Raw genomic sequence first — 17,879 nt, forward strand, 5'->3', positions numbered from 1 at the left:
GCTCACACCCAGTGTTTGCATTCGAATAAAGGTGAATGGGCTTGCCAGATCTCTGGAACAAGTTCAACTTCGTGCGCACATACTGCTTCCTTCCGTCTCTCCTTAACTGCATGATGTCTACGATTTCCGTTGGAAACATGGGCGCACTCATCACCATGGCAGATGCATTCTACCCCTGGCTGTTAGCTGTGGCCTGCGCACTCCTGATAGCAAATGTGCTGTACTACTCGGTGATTGAGGTACGGTCAGGTCTGCCTCTCCACCTTGGTACGGCGAACTAACACGTCACCAAACAGAAAAATCATATCACCAACATCCGGAATGTAGTCCGTGACTTCGTACGTGATGCAGCCACGAGCAAAGCGATATAGGGTTATGAATATATTCTAACCTCCGCAGCGTGACCATCGGTACTACCGTCCCTGGGCGCCGGAGCCGATCATGATCCCAGCAACCAAAAGAATGATGACCGAGCTCAGCGAGACATCAGTCTTATCTCAGCGAGCGGTCTATTCAGACGTAAGTCCGCCAAATTAGAATAACGGCACGAACCTCTAAACCTTCCCAGCTGTTCGGATTCAAACATACGTTGAACGGCGCAGACCACAACGAGGTCAACACGAGAAAGTCGCGTCTTCTTAGCCGGGTTCTTCAGGTGCGAGGTCCGACCCAGTTCGAGGAACTATACCCGTATCTTCTTCATCACCTGAAGACCATTGTGGATGCGGAAATCTCTTCTGGTACGTTCGCTCGCTGGAAATCGGTTACTAGCATACCTGCCAAGCTATCTTGTATCAGTCATTGAGTTGACTTGGCAGGAGGCACTACGTCTTTTCGTCTAGCTCTATTTAGCGAAACGATCCTCTCACGTCTCATGGGCGCGTGGTTTTTCGGGGGAAATATGAGTAAGTTCTATCCCTACTTATCACTATTTGACGAAAACACCACTCTGAACGCGAATAACTTGACTACAGCGTCTGACCCGCGTCTTCGAGACGCCCTGTTGAATCACCCGCGCCAGATCAAAGCATGTTCGGCTGCATTCCAGCTAACTCCAAAATCTATTGCACCGTATGTTTAGAGGCAAGAGTTGCTATGCGGGTACTCTACTAACTTACTTCACATATCTAGTCTCGTCCACGCAATTATCACCTGGCGTGGATCGGCAATGCACCTGATCCAAGACAGGCTGATTGACGTGATAACTGCTGTAATTGACAATTTGGATGAAAAGCCAGAGATCAAGAAGGTTTGGGCTAATACTCTAGAACTTTACTGCAGCATGGGATCTACCCCGACTAATGATCGTGGTCCACAGTTGACACTCCTTTATCATATGGTTGACTTATCGACGGCAGACCGCAGCTACTGGACAGCAGAGAGACTTTCTCAATCACTCCTAGGCCTCTGGCTAGCAGCCTCGCACCAGCCATGGGTAAACCTACACGCAATCTTGGTTGAGTTGTGCCTGCGGCCCGAGTGGCAGGATGCGCTCCGAGACGAGACCCTGCAGAGCCAAGACGACCTCGCAAGCAAGATCAACGAGCTACCACTTTTGGATAGTTTCATGCGGGAAACTGCACGAGTGAACTCCTTGGATAAAAGTAAGTAGATTTTACAGGTGCAGCCCTGCCAGCTGAGTCCTAGGCACTTGTGTCTCTAATTCCTTCCCTTCGGGACTCTGGGTGTAGTCGCGATCCGCCGCAAAGCCTTGACCGATTATTCGTTCTCGTCCGCGCCCCTCTCTATTACGGCCGGATCAGTCCTTTGCGTATCCTCGTACGATGCCACACGCAATGAGCACATCTACCCGGACCCCGAGAAATTCGACGGCAAGCGATTCATAAACGGACGATGCAAAGATACATCGCACAAATTTGCCGACGTCTCTGAGAATCATTTGATCTGGGGCTATGGATCTCTCGCTTGGTTTGCTCAATACCCATCAATATGTTTTTGTCACGGCTTATACTAACCGGTCCCACTTAGCCCAGGAAGACACCATGCTGCTTTTATGATCAAAATCATCGTTGTGCATATTGTGATCAACTATAGCTTGCGATTGGCGGACCCTGAGGCACCGAGATGGTGGACTTGGGAGGATTTCCGCATGCCCTTTGCGTCGACGCGAGTGCTATTTAGCAAGAGGGCGACTGACGACGATGGCCGCTGTTGATTCTCACGCCCAAAAGTTCAAGGTAAAGTGTCTTGGTGACTTGGATGTCAGGACTGGACGGGCAAACTTTTGTCGACCGCGCTTGATTAAATATGGCCGAGAAGATGAGGAACCCTGTCCTCCACAACATGTAGTGTTATGTACAATTCTAATCACGAACTGGGGTGATAGGGTACTAAGAATTCCAAGAAGTCGACGAAACCTGAGCGAGGTCGTATCAACCAGGGGAAGGAATTGGGGTTAGGGGGAATTCATTGGAGACGAAAGTGCTAGTTGTGCTACGGATGAGAGCAGGGTTATTATGGTCATTGTGAAGGAAGTATGCTAAGAAAACAAGTCGATAATCAAACTATTACTGTAATATCAAGAATTGAGAACCGCTCACTTCCACATCGCAAACATCGAATCCGTAGACTCTTCCTTTAGGACGCCATACGCTCAGCACGAGCCTGCAGCTTCTTGACCAGATCGATAGCATCCTTGGTAGCATCATCCAAGCTCTCCTCCGGCAATCCAAGCAGCTTGTTCTGCACCTTGTCCAAGTGATCACTCGGATCTTCCGGGTAAAACGCTCTTGCGTACAGCAACTTAGCAAATCCAGCCATGTTACCACCCTTAACCAGAGCCAATCCCTCCTCATACCGCTTCTTAGTACTCTCACGATTAATCGTCCAATTAGCATCCGTAGTCCCAGTAACACGTTTGACACTCTCAAACATATCCTTCTGGTTGACATCGAAGCTCTTGATGTAGAACGGCTTATTCAGGAACGACGACAACGTAAGACTCTGATCATTCTCATCCTCAGGAAGCTCCTTAAGACTGAGCACTTTCGCCACGGCCCGCCCAACCTGCGCCAACGTCGACGTCGTGTTCTTAGTAGTGCCATCATCGTAGAAAGTCACAGTCCGCTTGTCAAAGTCGAACCCGAAGCGCACTTCTCCGCCTGCCAAGCTATAGTCGTACCAGAATCCACAGCACACAGTAATCCACTGCATACCGAGCTGGGCGATCTGGTCTCGGTTGGCTTTGGAGACAGGGCCTAGGAAGGTCTCCTCGCCCAGCTTGACCTTGTCGATGTCCCCGCCGTACCCATTCGGCATGACGTAGGGAATACCGGCCTTGGCGGCTGCCTGGACGATCTTGCTGTGGGTGTCCGGGGGCGCTGTGGGGGACATGGTGATGATGAGGAATTGCTGGCCCTTCAGGGCGGAGACAATGCTTGCTTCATCATTGTAGTTGATGTGGGCGATCTGGACCCCCTCAGGGAGTTTGTTGGTGCTGTCGGCCCGGGTCAGGGCTGTAACTGTGTGTCTGCCGGTTTTAAGGAGCTCGGTGGCGATGTGGAATCCCACGGTGCCTCCAGCCTGGAGGTGTGTGTTAGTAGTGCTGTGTATGGCGTTTGTGATAGGCAGAGTGACTTACTCCGATGATGGCGACGCGCTCGATGGCGTTATCGAAGCCGGCGGGTTGGTCTTTTGCGTATTTGGCCATTTTGTTTGCTTTTTTGGGCTTGAGGTTGAGTTTCTTTGAGGGGTGTAGTGGGAACACTGTTGTGTTTGAGTGTAGTGATTGAGCTTGTGTGGATGCTTGACCTGAAGTGAGGGCGAGCGTCTATTTATGTATTGGAGCCCAAGTGTCAATCCTTCTACTTCTATGACTTTGGACCCAAACCAGACTGCATCAGATTTCGAATCTCGGAAGTCCTAGCCCCGACACGGTCGGACTTAGGGGATTACCACCATCGCCGATTGTAATTGGGCGGCTTTCACCCACTGAAGGAGCGTAAGGTGATGATGAGGTGAGATTCCCGCTCATCTCCGCCGCCGCCGCCGCACGCCAACAAAAGCGGCGATGCGGAGATAGTCAATTAACTCCGCACTAGCAAAAGTATCGCCGCAATAGCCGCACCAATGCCGCTCACGTGGTTGCATCTTCTACAATTCTAAACATCGAAGTTCCCAGTAAGCAGTATGGTATCTTTTGCAGCATAACTACTCTCTGGAATACATATCTACAGTCCGCATAGTAAATCCCACTATAGCTGTATCTCACCACTGAACATCGGCAGATACGGCTCGAGAAAGAACTGATCCCAGTACAGCTCCCAGCTTATGTCAGGCATAGAGGCGTTGGCCTCTGGCTCTAGCGGTGTCAGACCAGATTGAAAGCTTGCTTCAATCGCTTCCAGCTCAGCCAGCTCCTTGCGCTTCTTAGCCGTTTTGAGGCTGAGTAGATGTCGTGCTATTGACAATGCCTCGCGCGTCAGTGTTGTATCGGCCGCCTTGACTAAGTTCTCTAACCGCTTGAAGACAGTGCCGAGATGAGCGGAGGCGATCGGACTGTCAATTGCCAACAGAACGCAAGCATATTGGAAGACGCTGCCGAGGACATTCCAGAATAGATGACCTTCGTTAGCGAGCTGCTCGGCCGCCTTCAATCCTGCATTGCCACAATCGATGACGAGACTGATGAATTCGTCCGATGGCAACGCCTGGGCCTGGTACAAGCGGCGATAAAAGCAAAAGGCGATGTCTGCCGCGGTCACCACTAGGAATGGATGGGTTACTTTGAGTTCAGTCACTGCTTTTAGACGTTCAAATAGTTCCTCATTCAGGTCCGCGGGCTCCGAGTCGAGACGAAAGGGGGAGTTTGGTGCAGGGGTACATTGGACTAATCGGACGAACTGGTCGGCAACAGACCCCGGTGTTGGGACGAAAGACTGACATGTCACAGAGCGAAAGTGTACAGCAGAACAGTCTTGCTCATACGACAGCATATTGTGTGCAGCCCACGAGGCCCAGAATATTCTTCGGAGGCGGTCAGCATCAAGCCCAAGGGCAGCAGCGCCAGCCTTGGAAGCTATCTTCTTGATACTCGCTTCGTCGTGCAACCCCACTGTTTCACACAGGTGCATGACAGTGCAGGAGGCAATCCAGGCAATCTTGGGGCGACTTGTCGCGCGAAGATAGAAGGCACGCATGTCCCATGCGATGATGTGATCAATGTTTAGCGTGCGCATGGACGCTGGATCATCGAGAATTGCTTTGGCGTACAGCACCAGGTCAGTCTCCCGTGGATGTCTATCGGAGGAGAGAAAGGACCCGAGGCAGGCTACGCCAGCAGCCACAGCAGCGAATGTAATATCTGTACTATAACCGCCATCGTAGTACTGATGACACCGATCGGCAAATATTCTGGGGTCCAGGATGTCGCCGATCGGGTTCATGACGGTGAAATACACACCCGCATAGTGGCTGAGGTCCTGCTCGGAGATCAGATCCCCGAGAAAGCTATGAGGGTTTGAAGCCTCGTCTGGTCGGTTACCAAAGTTGTAGGCGCATGACCGCAATCTCGGAGGACTGTCACCACCGAGATTAACACCCAAAACATGTGGAAAAGCCATAGCCGCCGATGCTCCCGTATATCTGAACTTCTGTTCGTCGAAGAGTCCAGGTGGTGTGCTGGTTACGGTGGCGGGACTCTTCGTCGACGAGCTATTGGCCTTGGCTTCGCGGTGCCCTTGCTCTACGCGAGGCCGGTTGGCCAAACGACTTCTTCCATCAACGCTGATACGCTTAGCTTGGGGCGGGTCATCCACGCTATCACCCACAGTACCCGTCGCGTCGTCATCATATCTGCAGCTATAGTTGTATGTGGTGCACATGCCGCAGGGATATTGGTTGTCACATCTCCGCTTCCGCTGGTGGCATGGATTGCAGGCCTTCCTCGCACGCTTACGCTTGGAAATTGTCGACATGACAGATAGTTGAGTTCAGGCTCCACAGCCCCCTATGGGATAGGCAAAACCGTCAACCCAGCGCGCTTATCTTCTGCATTCAATTTGCAGCGATCGAGTTGCGCTGTATATTGACTTAAGCTATGGAACAGCTCATGAGCTAGATAGTAAGCAATGTCGAAAGGTTCCGTGGTCCGCTGACGACACGTGACTACATGGGCTACGAATGATGCCTTAGGCATCAAGCCGATTTATACAGGCCAGGCAGTGCGACATCTTCGAAATAAGCAGGCCCACGACATGGCCAGGCATTCTACGCGTAATGGCGGAGAACGGAATGGAAAAGGTGGGGATGAAGAAGCTGAAGCCTCTCGGGATACCGGAGGACGATGTACTGGTGCTGGACGTTCCAGAAGGGGAAGAAGAAGAAGTATTTGTTCCATACACGCCATAACGCCCCTTCCAAGTCCGACAGACCAGAATGAGGTTCGTTAGCCGTACCCATAGCTCTCAAGACCAGTGCCTCCGAGTTGGCTAATGCGCTGGAGTACGAACTGCCTCAAGATGATAAAGTGACTGAAACATATAAGTTATTTTGGGAGGGTCGGGGAGTGGGGGGGAAGGGCTTGGTGTTCCTACTTACCAGTGCTAGACAATAATCAATCAAAATCACCCATCATTACCGCTTGAAAAACTTTAATTAGAGTAAAGTATCAATGAACCTGTTAGTCAATAATGCTGTCCCTGGAGTGCAGTTATCTCCTCGCACGTCTCATGGGGTCAATATGACTCTTCAGTGACACATCACGAAATACCCGAGCGCCGCTGGGATATACTTGCTTCAGTAGATTCACTTCTTCCTTCTTACCATGCCAACCAAACCCCAAATAATCCCCAGTTCACCCCACCAACTAACATCCCACCTCATAATCCCTCCAAGGAAACCGAGCAATCCCAGCTGAATGGACAGATAACACTTTTCACCTACAAGGGCCTGATGAACTCGCATCCACCTACGGGCTCACAGACATTTCGTTGGTATTAGCGCAAGGCCCTGACAGAGGAGGGTTTGGAATCCTAAGATCTTCTAACAGACGCTACTGCATTGGCGACGAGATGTCTGATTGAATGTTTGTAATAACGAAGTCCACAACATATTCGGGAATATTGCATTTTATGAATACTACGGGGGAGAACGGATTAAGGACGAAATCGCTTAAGCGGGTCCCGTATGCGGAGCAGCCAGATTCAGGGCATAATGAGGAGATCGCGTGCTGTAAGACGTGTGCCAAGTTACAAGCTGCCAATTCTTAATTCCAATGCAAATCTTGATGGGATTGGCTGTTGTGATGACGTTATTCAGGTCTTTGGGGATAGGCTATGATGTAGTAATGTGATGAACGTAATCAACCAAGTAGGATGGGGCTCGGATGCGAGATAAGATAGATCTCACTAGCTGTATGTGGTTAGTTGATTGCTACTTATGGACTAGTTTGTGTAATGCTTGGCGTGCGTCATGTTGACGGGGGGTGATTCAACCACTCCGTTTACTTTATTCCTGACTATATAACTTCCTTCAATTATATCCTCAATTGTGTTCTCCCAATTTACTCATCACATATAACTACTCATTGCCTTTGAACCTCTCAATCCTCCCTTGCAACACCTACATCACCACAATCATGATGAACAGATCCCCCAGAGTCGCTACCCGCTGTCTGCGACAGCAACGCCTCCGCCAATCAGCCGGTCGCTACCGTAACGCTCGATTCCAATCTTCGTCCTCGTCTTCGTCCTCTTCCTCCGGCTCCACCGGCACCGGCAGCAGCAATCCCGCCCTGGTCGGCGGTCTCAGCGGCGGTCTCGTCGCCATCGTCACCGGCTACACATGGTACCACTTTTCGGGAGCCCGCAAAGCCGTCAAGACCATGAAACAGACACAGGTCTATGCCGATCAAGTAAAGCAAGGTATCATCAACAACGCTCCAGAGCCGGACAAGGCGCTGAACTGGCTGCGCGATACGCTGAAGAGCTATGCGGTGTTTCTCCCCGGCGTGAGCCAGCACATTGATACTGCGTTCGATGATCTGGAGAAGGTGAAGCAACGGCATGGGCCTGAGGTGGATAGCATCGTGCGGGATGCGTATAAGGAGCTGAAGTCGCTGGGAAACAAGGGCGGTTCGAATGCGGATACCGCTATTCAGGCATTGCAGGTGCTGCAGAAGAGTCTGACGCGGTTGATGGAGTTGTCTGGCGATGCTGCCGGAGACATTCTTGATAACCACCCGTGGTTGCAGGAGAAGGTTGGTGGTGGATGGAAACAGTTGAAGGAGATGGGAGAAGCGTATGGACCGCAGGCAAAGGAAGAGGTGGATAAGACGAGGGAGCAACTTGCCGGAGTGGCCAAGAAGGGATTCAGTCTTGCGTCGGTGGAGGAGGTAAGGAAGCTTATTCAGGAGAAGTCGGAGAAGTTGCAGAAGCTTGGGGATGAAATGTGGCAGAAGGGGTTGGAGGAGAGTAAGCAGTACTTGGATAAGAATCCGAAGGTCAAGGAGTTGGTGGAGAATAATGCGGATGCATTGAAGAAGGGTAATGTTAGTGAGTTGTGGGGTATGGTGAAGGAGGCTGCGTCGTCAGGCAAGACGGAGCAGGTGGAGAAGTATGTCAAGGAGAAGGTCGATCAGGCACAGCAAAGTGGGTCTTTTGATTTGAGCAAGTGGGCGGATATGGTTCCTGGAGGATCGAATGTTCTGGGCCAGTTACAGTCGCTTCGCACGCTGCAAGAGAAGAAGGGCAAGGAGGCTGAGAATGTCCTCAAGGAGACGATGGACGAAATCCAGCAGGTTTTGAAGAAGAGAAAGGAGCAGATGGAGAAGCTCGCCAGTGAGGCGAAGAAGGATAACTAGTGTCCCCGTGTGGAACTTAATGTATATGTGAGATGAAGTACCATCGATCGATGATTAGATCTAATAATAAATGTTCTAGAAATTTTCGACAAAACCGATTCTAACTTTTGTGCCGGTTGATGAGCTCACGACTTGACGTTAGTACGCCTTGTACGCCCTTGGCAATCTCGAACCGTCCGTCGTACAGTGGATAGACCACAACAGCGAAAAAGGCACAGAATTGCCAGATGATTGCGACCGTAGTCCACCCCGAGAAAAATGATTTGGTGAAGATATAGTCGCGATAGAGCGGCATTGGCCAGAGCACAAAGGTAATCAAAACCAAAACCACGAACATGGCCCACGCGATCCATGACCATCGGTGCAGCTTCCGCAGGGTGTCTTCTGTGAAAGGGTGGCGCACGTCGTCTAAACTGAGACGGCTCGGGGTTGACGTCGGGCTGGCATCCGTCGAGATATAGACCCCTTCAACTTTGGTCTCTTGAGCTGCAGGCGGCGAGGTTCTGGTCGGTGCTTCTTCGGCGAGTTCGATCCTGAGGAATTCTCTCCAGTCGAACGTGTACGGACGATATAGAGAAATTACCACGGAATAGAGAGCAGGCGAGAAGAAAGAGCCGATAGCGCCGTACAGTGCGGGCAGCTCTTCTCCAGTCGTGGTCATGTTCACGGCCCCATACATTGACTTGGCCGTGGCGAGCCAAATGGCGAGACCAGTAAAGAAGCCAAGCACTGGCGAAGCGATAGCGGCGAGGCGCGTCTGGCGGGACCAGAACAGAGTCAGTCCGAGAGGGATGATCCCTGGACAGGACAGAATAGGCCGAAAGTAGCCGATCCACGTCATATTGGCGCCCCCGTAGTTGAGAGCAATGGAAATTCCGGTAATAAAGATGGCATGGAATACGACTGTTATGTGACTAACTCCCAGGAGCCGGCGATCACTGGCTTGGGGGTTGATGTACGTCTTGTACATATCAAACGACAGAATACTGCTGACGGCGATCATTGAGGATGAGACGGTGCTGGTCAATGCCATGAATAATAGCACGAAAAAGGCGATCATTCCAGACTCTCCAAGAAGGGCTTTGACCAGGTACGGCATCACCATGCCTTTGCTGACCTCAGTTGTCGTGATATCAACGGGATAGGTGGGCCAGATGGGAGTGTGATGGAGCGCTCGAGCAGTCAGGCCAATAACAGTGCCTAAACCCCAGGGGATACCAAAGACAGCTATGGCAGCCAAGTTGTATGCCGGTACGGTAGAATTCACTTCACTGGCGAAGGACTTTTGCCAAAACGCAGTGTCCTATATCAGAGTGAGTCTTAATGTTTGCCATATAGCTGGAGGAAAGGAATGGATGGGCCTACCATAACTACCAGAGCTAGATTACCGAATTTCAAGATCAAGCCCCAGATAATGGCGCCTTTCGATTTCATTGTGAGCAGCGATCCCTCAAAGTTCCCGGAGATGTAATTTTCGCTCGCAGTTGCGACAACCTTGTCGTAAAGTCCAGCCAATCCGCCAACCTCAGGATGTGTGAGGACGGAGAGAGTAAAATAAATTATCAGAATTAAGGCGACTGCGGTGTGCAGAAAGTCGGTCAGAAACGTCGCCTTCAGCCCCCCGACAGCCGTGTAAAGAACAACTTTGCCATAATTTGTCAGTATAATATCCTGTGATATTCAATGACCGAGCTTACCTCCTAGTGGAATCAAGATGGTCGCAGCAACGAAGTTCATGCCGGAAACACCATTAATCAACTGGGATCCGGTTAAGATCATCGAGGCACAGCCAAACACGTTGTTCGTCAAATTCAAGACCATGTAGATAACATGTCCGATCCAGCCGTACCGCATACGAGTAATCTCAAGCGATGTGTGGGCATACGGGACCCGGATTTTGGCCATGACACCCAAGGCAGCCATCAAGGCGATCTGGAAACAGAGACCTGATCCCCACCACTGTATGAGTGATACATATCAGCATCTGACATAACTAAAATTAAAGGCTTTAAACATACTAGCGGTACTGCCAATCCATAGCGATAGCACATCGCCGCAGATAGCACCGTCTCGTTGATCCACATCCACGAGGAGAACACAGCAGACGCAGTCAAACCTGTGCCAACTGATCGATTTGCGACCATGAACATCTCCGACGTGCCAGAATCCTCAGACAGATACACTTTCTGCACCTTGATTGCGATAAGAATCACCCCGCAGAAGAACACACCAAGGCCGATAAGGAGGCCATAGGCCGTCCCTTGCGTAACGAGTTCGACAGCTGCCATGGTGACCAATGCGCTACGCGGCAAAAATGACCATCAGCCCTCGGGTTGCCGAGGAAGTTACATGGATGCCAGGCATCATGTCTTAAGTATCTGCTGGATGAGCACCATGCCTAGCGGCTCGCCGATAACCGTCAGTGTCACGCTGTTCTTGGCTATGATGGCGTTATACATAACCCGGCCGAGAACAGGGCGGGGAAGCTACAAGGATGCAGCTGTGAGCCGCTTAATACGGCATTGGTTTCACGGTGGATGAACTGAGTTGCTAGACAGAGATCGGGTGGCCCCTTGCTGGTGGGAGGGGATATGGCGTGCGCCCTGCCGCCGATGGCAACACCAGCGGGAGAAGATCTGATAGGCTTTGTCGGCCAGTAGCGTATCTAAATGACCTAGACCTTACTTTGAATTGGCTGGCCAGGAGTGAAGATCCAAGCACCCAATGGTGCAGAAAGATCACGCATGCTGGTTCTTCATCTCGACTGTTCTTATGCTTCTATTGGAGCCTGAGGCAGAAAGGCATGGCATCATCAGGGCAATGAACAGAACTCCACAGAGGCCGACGCATGCAAAATGACACGTACAGAGTATGTTTGTAGCTTACATTTCAGTCTGTATATTGCGGCTGTTAGCTTAAAGTAGGTCGCAGATGTCCAGTTTCAGCTGGGGCTATAGTTGACTGTTACAAATCCCAATGAGGTTCTTGTGAAGCGATATAATGGAGAAGATCTCAGGCGCAGCCTGACTGATAAGGCAGTCAGATGGGTCGGGCCGGGTTACTCCGACCACTGTTCGATAAACAGTCACGTGTCAGTAATCTTATCGCCACTATCTTATCGCTAAATTGACTCCCTTGGAGCTCATCATCGAATAGTTAAGACTTTGCCTGTCTGATATGGATTGTGCCAATATTCAAACAAGTATTCTTTCAAAAGATTAGTACTCACTCCTATTTCCCGAGCTATAGTGCATACCAGTTGACCGAAGCTGAAGCTCCATCATCATGATGCTACTAAATGAATCACCATCGTCGTAATGTGTTAAGAATATATATCTTCAGTAGTACTACTTTAGCTCAATAATGGTCCTACTCGACCAGGCTTCATCACATAGAAGATGTACTAGTACTTCATGCAAGTCACGACGAGACGAGACTCTTTTAAAATACCCAAGGAGCCATCCCTCTCAATTTGGGACGAGTTGACCATAATTATCTCCAAGATAGACGCGCTGTTTACTGGTCAACAATGACACCAAAATCCGACGGTCAGCCAAGTAAGAGGGGGAGGGGCATTAACCGCCGATCATCGGTGATTTATTCCAGATATCTATTTCCCTTTACAAGAACCACCCCTCTAGCACTGACTATATATAGCTATATTATCTATCGAACAAACTGAACCCTTCTATCATATATCAAACTAAACAGACGCCGCAACCGCCTTATCAACCACCGCCGCAATCTTTCCCACCAACATCTCCGGCTCACTCAGCATCGGCGAATGACCCGCGCTACAGCGATCAATCTCCGCCCGGGCCAACTTAGCAAACCCGCCCTGAAATGTAGCCGGTGCAGCCTGATCACCCTCACAGATGAGATAGGTAGATGGAAGATACTCATACGCCGCCCGAGTGGTGGGCGTGGTTTGTACCAAGTAAGACTGCGGAATGAGGCGCGATTCCCACAGGGCTGCTTCGGCGTCTGGGAGATCACTGTACAGAGTTTTGGCTCCGTTCATGATACGGAAGCGGCCGTCGGACTAAAAGCAAGAAATTAAGCTGGTCCTCAAGGTATTAAACGGATTGGATAATGGAAAAACATACGGTTACATAATTGTTTGGCGACTCTCCAAATGTTGATACGACGGATGTGCCCTCTGGTAGAACAAAGGCAGCATAGTAGAAAAGATGTAAAACACCGCCCTTCTTGCCCTTTGCTTGACGGGAAGTATAGGCGAGGGACTGGGGAATAGCGGTACTGCCCACGATGCCACCGTATGAATGCATTACAACGACGACGGATCTTTCCTCTTTTTCGATGAGCTGCTGTAATGTTTCGGCGACGGTGCGTGTGTCGTCTTCCATTGTGCGGGTTGGGAAGTCATCGGCCTCTACGTCGGTGCAGCTGGGGAGGGTTGGGTGGATGACGGGGTATCCTAGGTCGCGAAGTCCCGCTGCTAACTTGGCGTAAACGAGGGGGGTCTGAAAAGAGCCTTGGATGAGTACGATCGAGGGTTTCTCGGTAGCCATTGTATTCGGGGAATTTAATCCTTGTGTAATTTGGGTTGTAAGTGGTTGTTGGTAGAAGTGAGAACAAGAAGTTCGAAATGGGGAAAAATATAAGCGCGCCCGGGCACTAGTTTAAAGACAGCCCTTGGTTGAGTGGCATCCTGGGCTGATCATCCCTGCTGATTCCGTTACAGTTCGCCGATCGGCAGACTCCATCGGAGAATAATCGCTCCCTGCGGTTGATGTATAAGATGTTATCTGTTTAATCCTAATAGGCACTTCAGGTTCAAACTTCCTCAACATACAGCAGGAACCTCCCATTTCACTCATGGATATGTCAAAAACCCGGACCAACAATCAAAATACACCTGCATTAAGCATACCTGCTAAACTAGACATCTCCAGCGCCCTCCTTAGATCAAGTATATCCCATTTCTCCCGAAAACTGTCCAATTCCACCTCACCAAATGTACGGTCCCCTTCCATCTCCGACAACGAACTAGAATTCGGAAAAAGGCTGCAAAACTGGTCTCGAAGGCCCTCACTCCCCTATCTTCTGAAAGCACAGAAGGCAGGCATAAGTCTTCGGCGGAAGCGTAATCTCATTCTTTTGTGGAGACACCTACAACATCCGCAAAATCACCTTCATAAGAGTCCAGTTTCGAGACAAGGCACAAGAGATGACACAAAGTTCAGTGAAGGCGCTGCAATGGTCACTGTTGTCAAGTTCCTCTGCGAGAGTGAAGAGGGCCATACCTACCCAGTGAATGGTCGTCGGTGAAATGTCATCTGGTCCCCACCGGGTGCGACGAATGTATAGAAAGTCGATGATTGCTAAGGCGGAATCCATGCAGCCTTCCTTGCTCCCTCGCGGGCTACCTTGAGATTATTTTTACCGCTCGTGTCTTCCTTCTTGACAAGGCTCCAAAACATGATCACCACCGCGTGATAGAGCATACTGGATGCAGGTAATCTGGTTAGTAGAACGATAATAAAAGTCCATGCTGTTGTCGGTTTCGGGTTGGGTTATGATTCTTACTGCAAACTCAACGATTGAGGAACAGTGGGGTTGTCGGGGGTTAGGCATGTAGGAAGTTTGCTCTTCCAGTCGTCTAGCCGTTTCTGGATATCTTTCAGGGCCCTTTCCAGTTCATCGCGCGGTGACTTGAGGCCGCTCGCGAACACGAGTCGATTCGCATCCACGTTGATCTCACTTAGCGCAGTGAACCTGTTCAGCACGCAAGGGATGTGGGATTGAACTGGATCCATTTGCCGGGGGTACGCGGCCCAGATATCTTCCTGGGAATGATCATTGGCCATATGCTTCATGAGCGAGATTGATGCCGTTCTAGAAAATAGCTTAGGGTTGAAAGGTGCTCGCAGCCAGATGTGAGCAGACTTACGCTGTAAGATTGTAGATGCCCCAGATGGTATTGTCAATTGCGCGACTTTCCCTGGTAGGGGTCGTGGACGGCGAGTCAAGATGCTTCTTAACGCATTCCTCAACTATGCTGCGAACTTGACCGAGATACCACCAGCCCATGCGATCTTTTCCCATAGCCGCCATACTGGATAGTGAGGTTTAATGACGGGACAAGTGATCTAGTTGGGAATTAGCTCACCACACGAACAGCACCCCGCAGCCTTGGATGGATGGCATGTCAAGCCGACCCTCTATCTTCTCGTAGAGCTTCCGCGCTTCCTCGTAAAAATGGACGCCTTTCGAATTTGGATTACTCGGGTCAGCATAAGCCTCCGGATAGTCGGAGTGATACTAGGTTCGCCAATTAGCGGACCACAAACAAACGCTCTGTGATACTCGTGAGCTTACGCATGCCTCGGCCAGAATGCAGTTCACAAGGAATGGAGAACAAAATTGCGAATTCGTCTTTCCTGCCACAGCGTCACGAAGAAAGAGCTCCCGATCAATCCAGTTATAGAAGGGATGACTTCAGGTCAACCATAAGGATGTTAGATGAGATACAAAATCGTCACTTTCAGTGACCGAGGTCCACGGGGCCGCTGAAATACGATAGATGGGTATATCTACGAGATGCTGGATATTCGGCGCTCGATGCGAGGACGTTTGTTTTCTCTCATTTCCCAGCATCGGCGTCTGATTGTCGATTCCAGCCAAGGTCGGCGTGGTTTCTCGATCAAGCTCCGAAATGTCGTTATCTATGTGAAGTTTGACTTCGCTGAGTGGAGCCTTACTTCGCATGAGGTTGAAAACTTGCATAGCCTTGGAGTCAGAGCTATTTTGCAGTGTCTTGACTAGCTGCAGCAAGTCATCACGCTCTTCCTCCAGCTTTACAATCTTCCGTTTGTCCGCCAGCTTCCGCCGCTTGTCTTCTTCCAAGTCGAATACACACGAAAGGCGACGTTCGGTACACCGGTCACACAGGGAGGCGCCTTCTCTAATTTGACACTGCCACGGTTCAGCATCTGTGGTAAAATATCTAGGGATTGTGAAGAATTGCTGCTACCCGCGCCTTAGTTCGTTTGCACTCCCGGCATGCTGTTGATGCCTTGCGAAGCCGAGGGACCGAGGCGTTAGGGGTAGAGGAAGGGTTGGAGGTAACTGGGCGCAGTGGAGCTGGAGCGATGGGCTGCATTATGGCGATATTGGGAAGTATTGAAGGTTAACGGTGGGGTCGGCAAGGAAGTTTCAGTGGTCTTTATCAATACTATGGAGAGATAGTTGGAGTGGGGTTGGTGCTGGTGATACAGGGACAACTCTGTGAACCAAGGGGGGTGGTGGAACGGCGCCGGATAATTCAGCCGCCCATAAAAGCTGGTTTTTCCATCTTGACAGATATGGATCCCTCCACTGTGCATGGGTCAATTGCAAGCTGCTGATTGGGTTGATGATCATGTAGGGTTTGCATTAGTAGCCTATTGTCGGTGACGCTGGCGGTACCATAATGCCCATCCCGACCGCCTCGAAGCATCAGTTATGGCCGGGAGGTTCCATGGCAAAGCACAAGGACATCCTGTAAAAGCAGTCCGTTGATCATATTCCCATAAGCGGACGTGGCTCTCATAAGTTAAACATCCGATAGGCAATATTCAGTGAATATAAAATTCATAAACCTGGACACGCACTTGTCAATTTGTCATGGATAAATCCAATAGTCAGGCTTCTCGTTGTCGCACTGGTTCGAGGACAGACCATGTGCCTATAAGGACATGGGTGCTGCCTCCCTGATGGCTTATCAGAGCTAATTGTGAATTGCGTGTCATTGCGTATGCACTTCTATGTCTTCTCATGAACCAGGTAGGTGGCTGTAATCACTGATAATCTGCTCATACACAGGCAATTCTCACACTTATACATGAAAGGCTCGGTATATTCCAAATACTTCATTTATAAATCCTCTCATGAGTCACTCTATCTGATAAATAATAAATATTAGCATTAACATATGTACAGGAAGCCTTTGAGGACTGACCCGTTATAAAGGTTTCGATGGGTCGTCACCTACTAGATTTTTCCATGTCACTGACTGCACATCCAAAAGGACAAGGCTCTTTATAACGACCAACCTGAATCAGCAGTTCCTTTTGTGTGATAAACAATCCCACCAAGACTACAATCCCACCGAGACTACAATCCCACCGAGACTACGATCTTACCGAGACTATCATCACCACTAGTCACATCTCCACGATCTAAAACAACAGAATGTCCGAATTGTATCGCCTAGATCAGCCAAATTGTGAAGTTGTGCGCTGGGCCGAGCGCTTAAAACAGATCCTCACGCAAAAACACAACCCCATCACCCAGTCCGAGACCCAAAGCGGCTTCCACCCACTCAAGTACAATATCGTTCTTGAAAGAAGGATTTTCGAAGATAAGAGCCCTTATGAGGTCTGTAAAATTGTGCACCACGATTACAATGAAATCATTATTGTCGTCGGTTGCAGTAAAACGCCTAACACCAAGCTCCCCACATCTGTGTGGTTGGACGCAAGAGCGCACGAATTGTGTGCTGAGACTGACTCGAGATTGCCGTCTGATAAAGGTCTCTATGTTGCAAAGGTGTGGCTGGGTCACGTACACTTTTTCAGGGCTGTGCGTTCATATGGTGGTTGTTATGCTATGCATCCCATTGTCAAGGGAGACAGATGGCTACTGGATGGAGATACCGATTTGGTCTATGATATCTTGAATGAGATCAGAGCGCAGTTTGGCTTCCCTCCACTTCATGAGCCTTTTGTGCAGCTGAGCTCGTTGGAGAACTATCAAGTTCTTGCGGAGACCTCCAGGATCATGTCTGAGTCTGACCCGAAGGTTGATTATCGTGATTGGTTCACTGATACCGATTATGAGGGAAATACTGTGGTTGATAATCAGGTGTAAAAGGAGCACTGAAGCAAGCCGCCAGCGACAATTCTAGAGTGTTGATATGATTTTGTTTTGTGATCAGTGTGATTTGTCTCTTGGTCGACGATTGTGGCTTGTACTTCTGGTTATTCCTTTGCCCTGGAACCACTATTACTTTTAGTGCAGACTACCTCAACAATACATTAGTCTTTGCTTTGCC

The 17,879-nt window shown here is 49.9% G+C and overlaps 8 protein-coding genes across 8 annotated transcripts; 3 read left to right on the plus strand and 5 right to left on the minus strand.

The window, feature by feature from the left end:
- Window positions 1-155: 155 nt before the first annotated feature.
- BO85DRAFT_369579 (cytochrome P450) lies at window positions 156-2,176 on the plus strand (the record flags this gene model as incomplete). Its single annotated transcript, XM_025655929.1, has 9 exons — window positions 156-239; window positions 297-338; window positions 400-519; window positions 569-740; window positions 819-905; window positions 975-1,071; window positions 1,132-1,604; window positions 1,692-1,929; window positions 1,990-2,176. The coding sequence occupies 9 exons, from the start codon at window positions 156-158 to the stop codon at window positions 2,174-2,176; spliced, it is 1,500 nt and encodes a 499-aa protein (XP_025517010.1).
- Window positions 2,177-2,467: 291 nt separating this feature from the next.
- BO85DRAFT_467808 (aromatic alcohol reductase) lies at window positions 2,468-3,977 on the minus strand. Its single transcript, XM_025662216.1, has 2 exons — window positions 3,602-3,977; window positions 2,468-3,543 (listed from the first exon to the last, which is right to left on the minus strand). Exons 1-2 carry the CDS (start codon window positions 3,668-3,670, stop codon window positions 2,599-2,601), a joined length of 1,014 nt encoding a protein of 337 aa, XP_025517011.1. The 5' UTR covers window positions 3,671-3,977; the 3' UTR covers window positions 2,468-2,598.
- A 175-nt stretch (window positions 3,978-4,152) lies between these two features.
- Window positions 4,153-6,042, minus strand: BO85DRAFT_448044 (fungal specific transcription factor domain-containing protein). The gene has a single exon (XM_025659849.1). The coding sequence runs from the start codon at window positions 5,580-5,582 to the stop codon at window positions 4,215-4,217; it is 1,368 nt and encodes a 455-aa protein (XP_025517012.1). The 5' UTR covers window positions 5,583-6,042; the 3' UTR covers window positions 4,153-4,214.
- Window positions 6,043-7,501: 1,459 nt separating this feature from the next.
- On the plus strand, window positions 7,502-8,861 carry BO85DRAFT_448045 (uncharacterized protein). Its single transcript, XM_025659850.1, has one exon. The coding sequence runs from the start codon at window positions 7,601-7,603 to the stop codon at window positions 8,819-8,821; it is 1,221 nt and encodes a 406-aa protein (XP_025517013.1). The 5' UTR covers window positions 7,502-7,600; the 3' UTR covers window positions 8,822-8,861.
- Window positions 8,862-8,921: 60 nt separating this feature from the next.
- BO85DRAFT_418193 (sodium:solute symporter family protein) lies at window positions 8,922-11,193 on the minus strand (the record flags this gene model as incomplete). The annotated part of the gene is made up of 4 exons (XM_025657806.1): window positions 10,840-11,193; window positions 10,519-10,780; window positions 10,187-10,464; window positions 8,922-10,124 (listed from the first exon to the last, which is right to left on the minus strand). The coding sequence occupies exons 1-4, from the start codon at window positions 11,107-11,109 to the stop codon at window positions 8,922-8,924; spliced, it is 2,013 nt and encodes a 670-aa protein (XP_025517014.1). The 5' UTR covers window positions 11,110-11,193.
- A 1,246-nt stretch (window positions 11,194-12,439) lies between these two features.
- Window positions 12,440-13,397, minus strand: BO85DRAFT_448047 (alpha/beta hydrolase). Its single transcript, XM_025659851.1, has 2 exons — window positions 12,928-13,397; window positions 12,440-12,863 (listed from the first exon to the last, which is right to left on the minus strand). Exons 1-2 carry the CDS (start codon window positions 13,351-13,353, stop codon window positions 12,525-12,527), a joined length of 765 nt encoding a protein of 254 aa, XP_025517015.1. The 5' UTR covers window positions 13,354-13,397; the 3' UTR covers window positions 12,440-12,524.
- A 970-nt stretch (window positions 13,398-14,367) lies between these two features.
- On the minus strand, window positions 14,368-15,947 carry BO85DRAFT_458288 (C6 transcription factor; the record flags this gene model as incomplete). The annotated part of the gene is made up of 6 exons (XM_025661573.1): window positions 14,368-14,680; window positions 14,736-14,900; window positions 14,955-15,106; window positions 15,164-15,250; window positions 15,317-15,760; window positions 15,819-15,947. 6 exons carry the CDS (start codon window positions 15,945-15,947, stop codon window positions 14,368-14,370), a joined length of 1,290 nt encoding a protein of 429 aa, XP_025517016.1.
- A 727-nt stretch (window positions 15,948-16,674) lies between these two features.
- BO85DRAFT_448050 (uncharacterized protein) lies at window positions 16,675-17,845 on the plus strand. Its single transcript, XM_025659852.1, has one exon. It carries the CDS (start codon window positions 17,018-17,020, stop codon window positions 17,693-17,695), a length of 678 nt encoding a protein of 225 aa, XP_025517017.1. The 5' UTR covers window positions 16,675-17,017; the 3' UTR covers window positions 17,696-17,845.
- Window positions 17,846-17,879: the final 34 nt, after the last annotated feature.

This window comes from Aspergillus piperis (genome assembly GCF_003184755.1).
Source record: "Aspergillus piperis CBS 112811 unplaced genomic scaffold BO85scaffold_6, whole genome shotgun sequence".
Taxonomy (NCBI): Eukaryota; Fungi; Ascomycota; class Eurotiomycetes; order Eurotiales; family Aspergillaceae; genus Aspergillus; species Aspergillus piperis.